The 13,566-nt window shown below is 46.6% G+C and overlaps 1 protein-coding gene across 5 annotated transcripts in view; it reads left to right on the top strand.

Annotated features, from left to right (window-relative positions):
• Positions 1–13,566, top strand: part of ELP1 (elongator acetyltransferase complex subunit 1) — a 127,267-nt gene that overhangs the window by 60,839 nt on the left and 52,862 nt on the right. For 4 of the 5 annotated variants that reach the window (XR_004374475.2, XM_075067448.1, XM_032786286.2 and 1 more), the window contains 5 exons: positions 1,403–1,509; positions 4,081–4,184; positions 8,276–8,329; positions 8,435–8,540; positions 9,937–10,046. Coding sequence is in view for 4 of the 5 variants with exons in the window: in XM_075067448.1 (XP_074923549.1) it covers positions 1,403–1,509; positions 4,081–4,184; positions 8,276–8,329; positions 8,435–8,540; positions 9,937–10,046 (481 nt within the window). In the remaining variant the exon portion in view is untranslated. The remainder of the gene's footprint in view (positions 1–1,402; positions 1,510–4,080; positions 4,185–8,275; positions 8,330–8,434; positions 8,541–9,936; positions 10,047–13,566) is intronic. The other variant, XM_032786287.2, reaches the window with a different exon arrangement.

Below are 13,566 nucleotides of genomic sequence, written 5' to 3' on the forward strand. Positions count from 1 at the left end.
GTCCTTCTAATGCAGCAATCTCTAGCCCCAATGGGGTCTGCTTCCTCCTGTTACATTTGCTAAAAATCTTGGCCTGACCAGAGAGACTGGGATGCAATCCTCCTGCGGTGTGACAGCATATTCCACCACAGCTCTGTCTACTTCTATAGCTCTACTAAAGGGTATTCCTATATAAGAAATTTGTAGTGCTGAGACTTGGTCTTCCATCCATACCTTTGCCAAGCATTATGCTGCCGTTCCTCCTTCCAGGGATGATACTGCCTTTGGTGACACAGTCCTCCAAACCATCTTAGACTTACCTCCTGAGCACCATCTCTCACTGAATTACTACTTGGGAGTCTCTGACGGGGTAGCACTCATAGGGACATATACATAGAGAGCTTACTTAACTTACAGTAACTTGAGTTTTTCAAGGTGTTTTGTCCCTATGAGTGCTCCACCTCCTGTCGTCTTCCCCTTCAGCTGTGCTTCACAGTCAAGAAGGAACCAATCGGTAGCAGATTAAATGTCCTCCTTACGTGCCCTTGTGCGGGGACACGAAGTGCTGCTTTCCACAAGCGCGAGACTATGGACACTGCTTTGCATTCTCCATTTGAGAGCACACAAGTGCATGCATCCTATGGTTGAGCACCTGTAGGGACAAAACATCTCAAAAAACTCAAGTTACTATAAAAGTTAGTAATGGCTCCTTTTGACCAATGAGAGGACTATAGCTGCAACCCCCTTTGCCTTCCCAGCATGCTCCAGGCACCTCTCAGTGAGCCCCACAGCCAGGTATCTTGCTGGGAAAGCTCCATGTTTTGTAGTGGTGCCCATTATCTACTGATGGGTTTAGCCTGAGTTCTCTTTCTTCTAAAGCTCCGAGATTCAAAGGATGTTGGATTGAAACATGGGCAGACATGCCCATGTATGTTGTAGAAATCCATTTCTTTGGGGACCCACTAAAACCTGGCAGTGCCCGATATGTTGCGGTCCTATGATGTATGCAGGTCAGAACCATGTTTGAGTTGTGTCCGAATGTGCAACAGCTGTATGCTAGGAAGGGGGGTTAAAACGTGCCCATCTGTACATCCCAAGACTCATGACGAGAGTGAGTAGTTTAGTGCCTCATGATCAGTGTAGTGTTGCTGGCAGGCACATGTTCCAAGCCAGTGAGGGCTGGGGCCAGGACTTCTACTCTTCTTCATAGTATTAATTGAATTAGTGCAAGTTTAACATCACTCTGCAGAGAGCTGTTATGGAGACTAATGTGTTATCTGTCCATTCACTCCAAGTAGTACTATCAGAAACAGTGCCTGCTAGCCTCTCCCTTCCTACCCCATTAAATGTAGAGGCATGTCCGGTGCACTGGATGCATATCCACTGTAGCACTGTAACATTCTCTCTCGTGTACTTTTTCTAGTTTGTCTATGCCTGTGGATGGGGATGTGATCAGCCTGTGCTGTAATCCGAAGACCAGAGCAATAGCTCTGCAGCTGGCTGATGGGCAGATACTGAAGTACCTTTGGGGTGAGTGTAAGATACCCGTCAAGATGGCTGGCTTAAGAACTGATGGCTGTCATGGATCTGTCCTGCAGTTTAACTAGCCAGTTGAAGTATAAGAATGTGCATGGACCTTACAAGTTGATGTTGTTGCTTTTCACATTACTTGGCTCTTTGGACTTTGTTAAAGTACTGATTTATATCTGAACATATCTAATTTTTAAAGAAAAGAAAGGCCGTAGCTGTGTTTTGAAATGAAAGGCCAAACTCAGTGGCTTTCAAAAGACAGAAGTGGTATTGGGGGCTCAGTGACTTTTGCTGCTTTATCCCTAATGGAACAAATGTTCAGCTGAGCCCATAGACCCCACCACCCTCTCGCAGCTGCTATCATGGATCTGCAGGGATTATGCTGTGCCCCAGCTGTTAAATAGTCCCTTGGAGGAACCCTTTCTTTCAATGTGCCAGACCCCTAAAGGGTCCCACTCTTCTTTCAAGGTAAGCCCAAGAGCATCACCACCTCTGAGACTGGGTGCCTAGGCTCCAGCACGCCTGTTCGCATTATGAGTTCTGCCCAGAGAGAGCCTCCTGGTAGAGACTTGTACACCCTTCAGGGATCAGTGACCCTCCTCAAGTATTTGCAGTGACTCCAGGCAGCCTTTTCCAAACAGAGCGTGCCGGCCATAGGGCTGGGCAAATGGGCTCACGCCCAGGATGCCGTAGCCAGAGGCATCACAAGGGGCTCAGACTTCCCCTGGCTGGCTGTGGCCAGACTCCTCTCTTCTCCAGCTTCAGCCCCACCCCTGTGTGGGGCTGGCAGGCTTCTCCCCACCCCTTTGGCCCCTTACTCCTCAACCGGACAGTGGGGGCTCTGGCTCTGCCCCAGCCCCTGGAAGCCCAGAGCTGCACGGCTTGCTGCCGGGAGCGGAGCCGAGTCCCTACCTGCCTGAGGCCTTGTGCCACTCAGTCTCCGGCAGAGGCCAGGAGGAGCAAAACTTTCACGTGAGTGAGGAGAGGGGGGCGAGAGCCAGACCGGGCAGGGAGGTAGGAGGGACTTAAAGTGACAGTGCGCTCACTGGCTCTCAAACCCCCCCCCCCCACACACACACACTTGTATTATTATCATTGTTATTACTGCTTGGTACTTCTTGTCAAAATGCTTGTGGTGAGCCAGGAGTGGCTACGGGCTGCAGGAGGGCCATGGGCTCTGGCACCACAAGCCACCGCAACAGTACAAAAGTCAGTATGGCGATACACCATATATCATGCCACCCTTTCTTCTGCGCTGCTGCTGACATAATGACAGGTTTCAGAGTGACAGGCTGACGGTGGCCTGGGAATTCGCTAGTTGTAGCAGTTACTCATTGTGACCTTATCTGATTAAAACATATTTGCAACAGATCTGTACAAAATGTGGTATGTAAGATGTCTATGAAAAGGCTATGATTTGCTGAACATGTTTATGCTATTTGTATGCATGTATCATTTTTGTATTTGAAGTTATGAGTATTGGCTCTATACCTGTATTTCAAATGTTTGCTCCTGGGGTAACGCCCACAAGGTAGTTAGCCAGTACATTTTGAAGGGACTAGTCAAAGTAAGTGGCTCATCAAGGGACACTTAAATCACAATGGACCATGGGAGATGCCCACGTGCTTTGAATCGACTTTCCTGTGAACACTCCATATGAAGTATAGGTAATAGCCCGGAGGTTATGGGGTGAGGGTGAGAGGAGCCCCTAGGAGCCAGGGGTGATGGTGGGAGAGATGGCGCCAAAATACAAGTTCGCCCAGGGCACCATTTTCACCAAAGCCAGCCCTGCAAACGGAGTAGTGTTTGGTATTCAACTGATACAGGGCATCGAAAGTCCTTAGATTAGCACAGAGAAATAAAAGTTAAGACATAGTCCATCTGGCTAAGACAGTGCGATCAGCCAGCCAAGCTGCTATGGCCTCCATTCCAGGCTTACTCGTGCACATTCGCTCTCTCTCTGCCCCTTTCTCAGTCCCAGGTGAGAGCTCTGTGTCTCTTCAAAGGGAGCACTTAACTCCGCCCTCTGGCACCTTTCCCATTGTTCTAAAGTTGGGGCCTTGGCTTGGCTTGGCTTCCCTGCTGAGAGGTGAGGGAAAATCTCCTTTCTGGTTGTTAGCTAGGTGTGAACATTCTGGTAGTTGGATTCTCCATTGATGTGGGTCAGTTTCAGCAGGTTCCAGGCAGTTATTTGATGACCCATTCATTGCACCCCAGATGGCAAGGTGATGTGTACACCTCATGTCTACTGTTCTTCGCCAAGAGGAGACACAAGCTTTTCACCCCCAGTGGGTAGCAGTGCAAAGTACAGAGGGAAACTGAGGCATACATAGGATTCATATACATATTACTGAAAATTACCATTTTGTTTCATTTGCTATATGCTGGACTGAAATGGTCTCCAAGCTCAGTTCTGTTCCATATCATGCGCTGGTACTCTTACAACAGAATGTACTTGTGTAACACACCAATATTGTTTTTATGAGGCATGTGTGGCAAAGGGTGTAGGTGTAATGTTTGTTTTATTTGCTGACTTGGAAAATAGCCTTAATCTTCCCTGTTAATCTTCAGAGGCTCCCACTCCAGCCCTCGAACCGTGGAGGAGCAGCACTGGCTCTGCTGTTCGGTTCCCTTCTCCGTGTGTGCAGACTGCACTGGCCATGATTGGTGGAGAAGTAAGTGAACAGCTAGTGGGTTCAGTGTCTAGTTCTGGAAAATTAGCCCCAAACACCTACCATGTGTTCATGTGGGCCAGTAGGACTGAACATCAGGAGAACAAGATCTAGAAACGTTCCTTAACATTGCTGTTTCCTCATTAGTGCCTGCAAGGTGAGCCGTGTGTGACCAGCATAGCCACCTACACATGCCTTGCCCAGAGAATGTCTGGTGGTTTATAATGCACAAAATCCAGCATTATTATGGAAAACCCTCCATTAATTTGGAGACGTAAATGTAGGAATGTTTAGATGGTAGATCCCCATGGCAACTGGAGCTCTGCACTGTGTGCACATGCAGTACTTGTCAATATTTTATATGGCATTAAACGCTTAATACATCTGAACAGTATAGCCAAATTCAGTTGTTGTGGAATCTTGTTACACTTCCTGTATGCAGTGTAGTTGTGTCAGTCCCTGGATATTAGAGAGACAAGGTGGATGAGGTAATATCTTTTTATTGGACAAACTTTTGTTGGTAAGAGAGACAAACTTTCAAGCCACAAAGAGCTATTCTTCAGGTCTGGGAAAGGTACTCCGAAGGTCACAGCTAAATGCCAGGTGGAACTGGTTGTTTGACATAAGTAGTTAGCACAAATTCTAAGGGACCATTCAAGGTAGAGTGGCCCGTTAACACCTCTGCAGCCATAGGACAAAAAGGTGGGGGTACTGAGTTACAGGTTATTGTAATAAACCATAAATCCAGTGTCTATGTTCAGGCCATGATTTTTAGTGTCTAGCAGAATTATGAATTTAAGCTTCCAGGCTCATCTTTTGAAAGTGGTATGCAGGTGCCCTGTTAGGATGAGGACTGACAGGTCAGATATAGAGTGATTACTTTGTGAAAAGTGTTCACCCACAGGTGATAGGATGGTTTATCACTTTCTGTTTATTCCAGTCTGTCTGGTTTCACCCACATAGTTGTTACTGGGACATTTAGTGCATTGGATGAGGTACACCACATTTTGACTTGTGAGAGGCATGTGTAGGATCTATGGATCTTGAAAGGTGTGTTCTGGGATGTGTTGATCATAGTAAGAGTGGAAATATGTCGGCAGGTTTTGCATCTGTTCTGGCAGAGTGTGGTGTTGTAGTGTCTTGGTCTGTGGGGAGCATACTTCCATTGGTGAGCTTGGAGAGGCTGGGGAGTTGTTTGAAGACCAGAGGTGGGGTTTCCAGAAAGATTTCTCTCCAGATGGGGTACCAATTAAGTATGGGTTGTAGTTGTTTGATGATACTGATATGGGTTCCAGCATATGATGGTAAGTGACAATTAAGGGCGGCAGTCAGAGAGGTTTTTATTTCTGTATTGAAGCAGGTTCTCTCAGGGTATTTGGGTGGCCCATTCCATGATGCAATCTACTTCTCTGGTGGAGTGTCCTTGTTTGGTGAAGGCGATATTAAGGTGTATATTCTGAACTTTCTCCCTGGATCATATTCTGCAGAATCTAAATGGCTGGCTATAGATAACAGATTTCTTGGTATGTTGGACTGGATATATGAAGACGTGTGTTGATCCAGGGTTTCTTCATATTGTTGTCTGTAGGATTCCATTGTTGAAGCTGATCATGGTGTCCAGGAAGCTGGTGCTGGTGTGGGAGTGTTCCAAAGAGAGTTTAATGGATGCGGGGTGATTGTTGAAGCTGTGGTGGAAATGTATGGGAGAGTTTAAGCCATCTGTCCAGTGGATGAAAATATCATGGATGTATCTCAGGTATATCATTGGTTTAGTGATGCATTTATCCAGAAAATCTTCTTCAAGGTGGCCATGAAGAGGATATTGCCATATCGGGGAGCCATCCTAATACCCATGGCTGCTCCCATGGTTTGGACAAAGTGTTTTTGTGGGTGAGGATGAAATGGATTTGGTTCGAGTGGATATCTGAGGGTTGTCCGTTGTCGTGTAAATATTTGAGGCAGGCAGCTATGCTGTCATTGTAAGGGATATTGGTATATTGGGAGGTGATATCTGTGGTGTTGAGGATGGTGTTCTGAAGGGGGTTGTTAATATTGCAGAGTTTGTGGAGGAAGTCAGTTGTGTCCTGGAGGAAGCTGGCCCTTTGTGTGGTGAGTGGTTTGAGAATGGTTTCTAGGAGTCCCGACATTGATTCAGTAAGAGTGCTGTGGTCAGATATGATGAGACTGACTGGGTTCCTTTGTTTGTGTAGCTTGGGAAGCATGTAGAAGGTCCATGGTGTGGGTTCATGGAGGATGGGTATGTAAAGTTTCTCTTGGAGTTGTTTGGGGAAGGATTTGATGATATCCTTGAGTTCCAAGGTAAATTTGTGGTGTGGGGTGGTCTTTGAGTTCTTTATAGTACTGTGGGTGATGTTGGAGAGGTGTCAGTTTGCTTTGTTAAGTTGCACCTGAACCCAACCCAACCCAAAATACATGAACAAAAGCATCTGGCAGACCCCTCATATCAGGCCACAGCACTCTTACTGCAGGAATATTGGAATAGAAAGCAATCACTCTACCTGATTTACCAACCCTCATCCTCAAAGGAAACTGCACAACACTTTCTAAAGACAAGCCTGGGAGCTTAAATTTATTACTTTGCTAGACACTATAAAAATCATGGCCTGAAGAGAGAGCCTGGATTAATGGTTTATTACAGGGGTAGACAACCTATGGCACGGGTGCCGAAGGCAGCACGCAAGCTGATTTTCAATGGCACTCACACTGCCTAGGTCCTGGCCACAGGTGCGGGGGGCTCTGCATTTTAATTTAATTTTAAATGAAACTGCTTAAACATTTAAAAAACCTTATTTATTTTACATACAATAGTTTAGTTATATATTATAGACTTATAGAAAGAGACCATCTAAAAACTTTAAAATGTATTACCGGCATGCGAAACGTTAAATCAGAGTGAATAAATGAAGACTCAGCACAGCACTTCTGAAAGGTTGCCGACGTCTGGTTTATTACAGCAATGCACTGGCACCACTCTTTTTGTCTTACGACTGCAAAGGTGTTAATGGGTCACTTCACCTTGAATGGTCCCTTAGAACATGTGCTAACTACTAATGCTAAACAATCTGTTCTGCCTTGCATTTAGGTGTGATGTTCAGGGTACCTTTTCCTGACTTGAAGAAGAGCTCTATGTGGCTCAAAAGCTTGTCTGTCTCACCAACAGAAGTTGGTCCAATAAAAGATATTACCTCATCCAACTTGTCTTACACTTCCTGTCAGGGCTGTCACTAATCGTTACATTAAATCATTATTATGGGTTGGTTTTATTTTTCCAGTTCACTTCCTTTTTAGAAACTGGATGTTAACCACATATCCAAATTCACACACTGGCCTCTATTATAGTGGGTTCCCAATGTCCTGTTTCCATGCTGCCCCATGGAGGGCCTTGGGGTGCTTACAAGTTAAGCAAAGCAATGCGCACTGCACAGCTGGGTCTGATGGCTTTCAAGCCATTAGCTCTTGTTTCCCGACCAGAGTTATTCAGTGATGACAAGTGTGCTGTTCCTTATCAAGGATGCAACCTAGGTCAAGTTTGAAGCTTTCAGTAGAAAGATATTATTGAGTTTCCAACTGCAAGGGTCTGGAGACCCTTTTTTTCATTATTTATATTTTTTAAGCAAGTAAACACTTTTTATATTCAGTATCAGAGGGGTAACCGTGTTAGTCTGGATCTGTAAAAGCAGCAGAGAATCCTGTGGCACCTTATAGACTAACAGACGTATTGGAGCGTGAGCTTTCGTGGGTGAATACCCACTTCGTCAGACGCAGGAGTCTGCGTCTGACGAAGTGGGTATTCACCCACGAAAGCTCACGTACCAATACGTCTGTTAGTCTATAAGGTGCCACAGGATTCTCTGCTGCTTTTACTTTTTATATTGAGACCTCGGTGATCGAACAAATTCCTATCCAACTTCCTTCAGTACTTGTTGAAAATAAGCATGAGGCATTCCAGTCCACTTAGAAATCTGACAGTCTAAAGGTAATGGGCATATAGCAAAGGCCCATCTCAGTTATAACAATGGTGCCGCTAAACCAGTGCTGTAACGTATTGTAATTGTCCATCCTTTTCATTATAGGAGGCCATCCTGGGTCTGACTGATAGATGTCGTTTTTTCATTAATGATGTGGAGGTACCAAAGCTTGTTTTGATGCGGTTTCACTTATCTGTGTGTAATTATTAGATTTCATCTGCTGCTGCTTGTGCTCATAGATTTAATTGGATTCACTTTCCACAGGTGGCTTCCAATGTTACCTCATTTGCCAGATATGATGAGTTTCTGCTGGTGACCACCCACTCCCACACCTGCCAGTGTGTATCTTTGAGGGACACATCATTGAAAGGTAAACGTTCAGATATAGCCTTTGGTATGTAATAGGCCTTACTGTTTGCTTCCTGGGCCCTTTGCCCTCATGATGGAACCTAGACAAGCTTGCTTCCAAGGCCCCATGTCATGGCCGTGGTGCCACTTCTTGATTGTCCAGACTGGCTGCTCCTGATTGGTGCCAGTGAGTTCCCTATATCCTCTCTTGGCTGTAACTGGGGAGACTCTTCATCCACTTCTGGGAGCTCCCTCCCTCACTTCCCAGCTCTCCCTAGCACAGGAAGGAGTAGCTTACTCTCCACAAACCGTCGTTGATCTGTGATACAACAGGAGTGACCAAAGGACACTTGAAATCACTGTGCCTTGGTCTGCAGAAAGAGGAGGAGTAGCTGGGGGCAAGCCTGAGCATCCAGGCCACCTGCCTGCCTGGTCCCCAGGAGGAGAAGTGGTTGGGGACAGCACTGACCGTGCAGGCCACCTGCCTGCTTGGCTCCCAGGAGGAGAAGTGGTTGGGGACAGCACTGGCCGTGCAGGCCACCTGCCTGTCTGGCCCCCAGGAGGAGAAGTGGTTGGGGACAGGACTGGCCGTGCAGGCCACCTGCCTGCCTGGCTCCCAGGAGGAGACGTTGCTGGAGACAGGACTGGCCATGAGGCCACCTGCCTGCTTGGCCCCCAGGAGGAGAAGCAGATGGGGACAGGACTGGCTCTGTGGGTGAGCTGTCTGCCTGCCACCCATGAGGAGAAGTGGCTGGGGGAAGGACTGGTGACCTGCATGATCAGTCTTGTCCCCAGCTGCTTCTCCTCCTGGGGTGCTCCTCCCCTCCGTCCCCAGTAGGAGAAGCAAGTGGGGACAGGACTGGCTGTCCAGGGTGCCCCCAGGAGGAGCAGCAGCTGGGGACAGGACTGGTTGTGTGGGCCACCTATAGAGGAAGCAGTCAGTTGGCGGGAGCCACCTCTTGTCCTCTTTGGCAGGCTTTGCCTTCACCTCCCAGAACAAGGCTGATGCTCCCGGTGGGGGGCAGATAGGATGGAAGGGATGCCTGGTGAACCATGTTGGGCAGCATCTGACTGGCACCTGGACATGGGAAACTTGGGGGTGTCATGGAGGGGCAAAAGGATGAGGAGGAAAGGCAACGTACATGTTCTGTGCTTCTGGCAGCTGCTTGTATGTGTGTATCTGCCTGGTGTCTAGACTCAGCTCCTCAGGCAGTGGCTGTCTCCTCTAGTCTGTGTGTGATGGTGCTTGGCACAATGGGACTGTGAACCTGACTGATGCCCGGGGGCGCTACTAGAACGTCGCTAACAATGGGTGGGTTCCCAGCAGGAACTCAGCAGACACCCTGTGGCTGGACTGGGGAAGTTGCACTGTATGTAGGGACTTATCATACCCTTGCTGAGACCTCTGCCATTCTCAGTTCTGCAGGCAGGCTTCAGCAGCTCCTCTACTCCCGAGACACTACGCAAGGTGGAGCGGGGTTCCCGCATCGTCACTGTTGTACCACAGGACACCAAGCTCATCCTGCAGGTCAGCTCTCATAGTATTGCTGCAGAACCATGTATTAGCCCACGCTAGGGAAGCCCCACCATAATGCAGCACTCAGCTGTTTGGAGAGGGTAGTAGCTAGCTGAGTTATATATTGTCATGTACTGTGTAACAGCTGCTCTTGCATTCCAGGCTATGGGATCACCACTCTCAAACCTGCTGAACTGTAGATCCTGATCCTACAGGATCCTAATTATTACAGCTCATGCTGCCTCTCTGGGAGCCCCTGGCAGGAGTGGGATTTTCAAATAAATAAGTCTTCAGTGGCTGCTCTTGGTGATACTGAAGCATCTCAGTAAATTACAGGGTCAGAGGGTGATCTCTTGGTGCTTATTGTCTGTAGTAAAGGCCCTGCTTCAGGAGGGCTGAGCATCCACACTTAAGGCCAGATTTTCCCCCATTGAGGATGGTGAATTCCCCCCCCCCCCCCCCCAAACCTCTGCCGTTCTACTGAGCACTCTTGAACTCCAGCCCCATGTGAATGGGAGGTAAATGGCCTCTTGGCTTCATTAGTATGAAAAGGATACTGTCATGTGTGCTTCATGCTCTGACCCTGCCCACCTGCTTTGATACCATCTGTTGTGTGTTTCAAGTGCACTTACTCCCACCCACTTGCTCTGATACCCTCTATCATGTGCGCTTCATAGGGTCTTGCCCCACCCATCTGTTTTCATACTTCAAAAAGGGGAAGTACACACAAACATTAGAAGGCCTGTTACACAGAAATTAAAGGGAACAGTCATGAGTGAAATGCCTGCAAACTGCAGGGAAACTTTTTAAAAAAACACCATAATAGAGGTTCAGACTATACGTATACCCCAAACAAAAAAGAGTCGAGGACCAACAAAGCTGCCATGGCTAAACTGGGTAAAATGCAGTGGTTAGAGACAAAAAGGCATCTTTCAAAAATTGGAAGTCAAATCCTACTGAGGAAAATAGGAAGGAGCATAAACTCTGGCAAGTCAAGTGTAAAAGTATAATTAGGGAGGCCACAAAAGAATTCAAAGAACAACTTGCAAAAGACACAAAAACTAATAGGAATTTTTTTTAAGTACATCAGAAGCAGGGAGCCTGCCAGACAATCCACTAGGGCCACTGGCTGATAAAGATGCTAAAGGAGCACTCAAGGAAGCCGAAAGACAAAATGAATTCTTTGCATCCATCTTCACTGCAGAAGATGCAAGGAAGAGTCTCAACCTGAGCCATTCTTCTTATGTGTCAAATCTGAGGAACTTTTTCAGATTGAGGTGTCAGTAGAGAAGGTTTTGGAACAGATCGATAAACAGTGATATTCACCCAAGAGTTCTAAGGAACTCAAATATAAAATTGAGGTGTCAGTAGAGAACAGATGGATAACCAGTGATATTCACCCAAGAGCTCTAAGGAACTCAGATATAAAATTGAGGTGTCAGTAGAGAAGGTTTTGGAACAGATGGATAAACAGTGATATTCACCCAAGAGTTCTAAGGAACTCAGATATAAAATTGAGGTGTCAGTAGAGAAGGTTTTGGAACAGATGGATAAACAGTGATATTCACCCAAGAGTTCTAAGGAACTCAGATATAAAATTGAGGTGTCAGTAGAGAAGGTTTTGGAACAGATGGATAAACAGTGATATTCACCCAAGAGTTCTAAGGAACTCAGATATAAAATTGAGGTGTCAGTAGAGAACAGATGGATAACCAGTGATATTCACCCAAGAGCTCTAAGGAACTCAGATATAAAATTGAGGTGTCAGTAGAGAAGGTTTTGGAACAGATGGATAAACAGTGACATTCACCCAAGAGTTCTAAGGACTCAGATATAAAACTGCAGAACTATTAAGTGTGATATGTAACCTATTGCTTAAATCAGCCTCTGTACCGGATGCCTGGAGGACAGCCAGTGTAACACCTATTTTTAAAAGACGCTCCAGTGGCAATACTAGCAATCACAGGGCGGTAAGCCTAACTTCGGTATTGGGCAATTAGTTGAAACTATAGTAAAGAATGGAATTATCAGACCCATAGATGAACACAGTATGTTGTGGAAGAGTCAAAGCTGCTTTTGTAAAGGGAAATCATGCCTCACCGATGTATTAGAATTCTTTGAGAAGGTTAACAAATGTGGACAAGGGTGATGCAGTGGACATAGTGTACTTGGACTTTCAGAAAACCTTTGACAAGGTCCTGTACCAAGAATTCTTAAGTGAAGTAGGCAGTCATGGGATAAGAGGTAAGTTCTTTGAGTGCTGGTCCCACACGGGGGGATGCATGCATGCCATGCACCTGAGTCCAGGAATTCTTTCAAGCAGTGTCCGTTGGCACACACACATCTCTTTGTGCCTCTGCAAAGATATGAGGCACTGTTCAGACCGATGCCTCTCCAGGTCTTTATTATGGCTGCGTGATCAGAATTGGAATCGTCTGTCCTCTTCTCCCTCAACTATTTGTAGCACCTGTAAAGACAATTGTAAATAGTTTTTATTCTTCCTAGCTTACTGGTTAGTTAAAGTTCATAGTATAGTGTGTTTTTTCCTTGGTTGGGGATTCCTTCCTTGAGTCTGGGATTATGTCTGGAGACCCAGGTTTCAAGAATCGCATCTCTTGCTCTCGCTCCTTCTCTGTCAGCGATGAACATCAGCACTGCTTCTATTGTCTGGACGAGACAATAGCTCTGTGAAATGCAGTATTTGTCGCTCGTTCCCACCTAGAACTCTGGCAGCTCACGAGCTCTGCCTACAAGAAATACCTGATGGAGAAGGCTACGAGGTCCCTCTTCAATCTGTTCCAGGGAGACCCCCTTCTACATTGTCCCCTCCAAGCATATGCTTGGTAGCAGAGTTTTTAGTACCTAAGCCCAAAGATTCTTCCTCTAGGGGTTCCCATGAGAGCAGAGGGCACTCATTGGGGGTAAGGGCAGATCCCTATCAAGGAGGGTCCATAAGAGATGCATTCCCTCCCCGAGCCTGTCGAAATTGGATGAGACTTCGTGTGTGGAATCTAAAGATCTGGATCCACTGAAAACCTCTAGAGTGGAGGGAAAGCATGTAAAAAGAAAGATCTGCTGTTTCTATGATCACCCCAGTATCAAAGCATAAGGAATGACATCCGGTGGTTCTCTCTATGAGCTGTGTCAGTGCTGTGGTGCGGTCCTGGTGCTGCAGAGTTGTTAATGCTGCTAGAGCTGCTATTCTTGGAGCTCTGCTGTTTGCTGCGTTAGGAGAAATGCAGCCTGTAGATTCAGCAGGCCTCGATGTTTTCATAAAGAGACCACAGGCTTGGTTCGGTGTCAAAGGTGCTCATCCAGGTTCATTGTCAGCAAAACACAGTACTATGTCCTGACGAACAGGTCACAGGGACACTGACAAATGTATGCCCACGACAAGCTCAGGCTCAGCATAACAGGATGCTGTCCCCTCGGCCAATACAAAGATGCCCCTCCTATGACTTCTTCTTTTATACATTGATACAAGTTCTGTATCACACTCCAGATGTTATTAGTTGCCACCCTCATTCTTGTA

Source organism: Chelonoidis abingdonii, chromosome 6, assembly GCF_003597395.2.
Source record: "Chelonoidis abingdonii isolate Lonesome George chromosome 6, CheloAbing_2.0, whole genome shotgun sequence".
In the NCBI taxonomy this organism is placed as follows: Eukaryota; Metazoa; Chordata; order Testudines; family Testudinidae; genus Chelonoidis; species Chelonoidis abingdonii.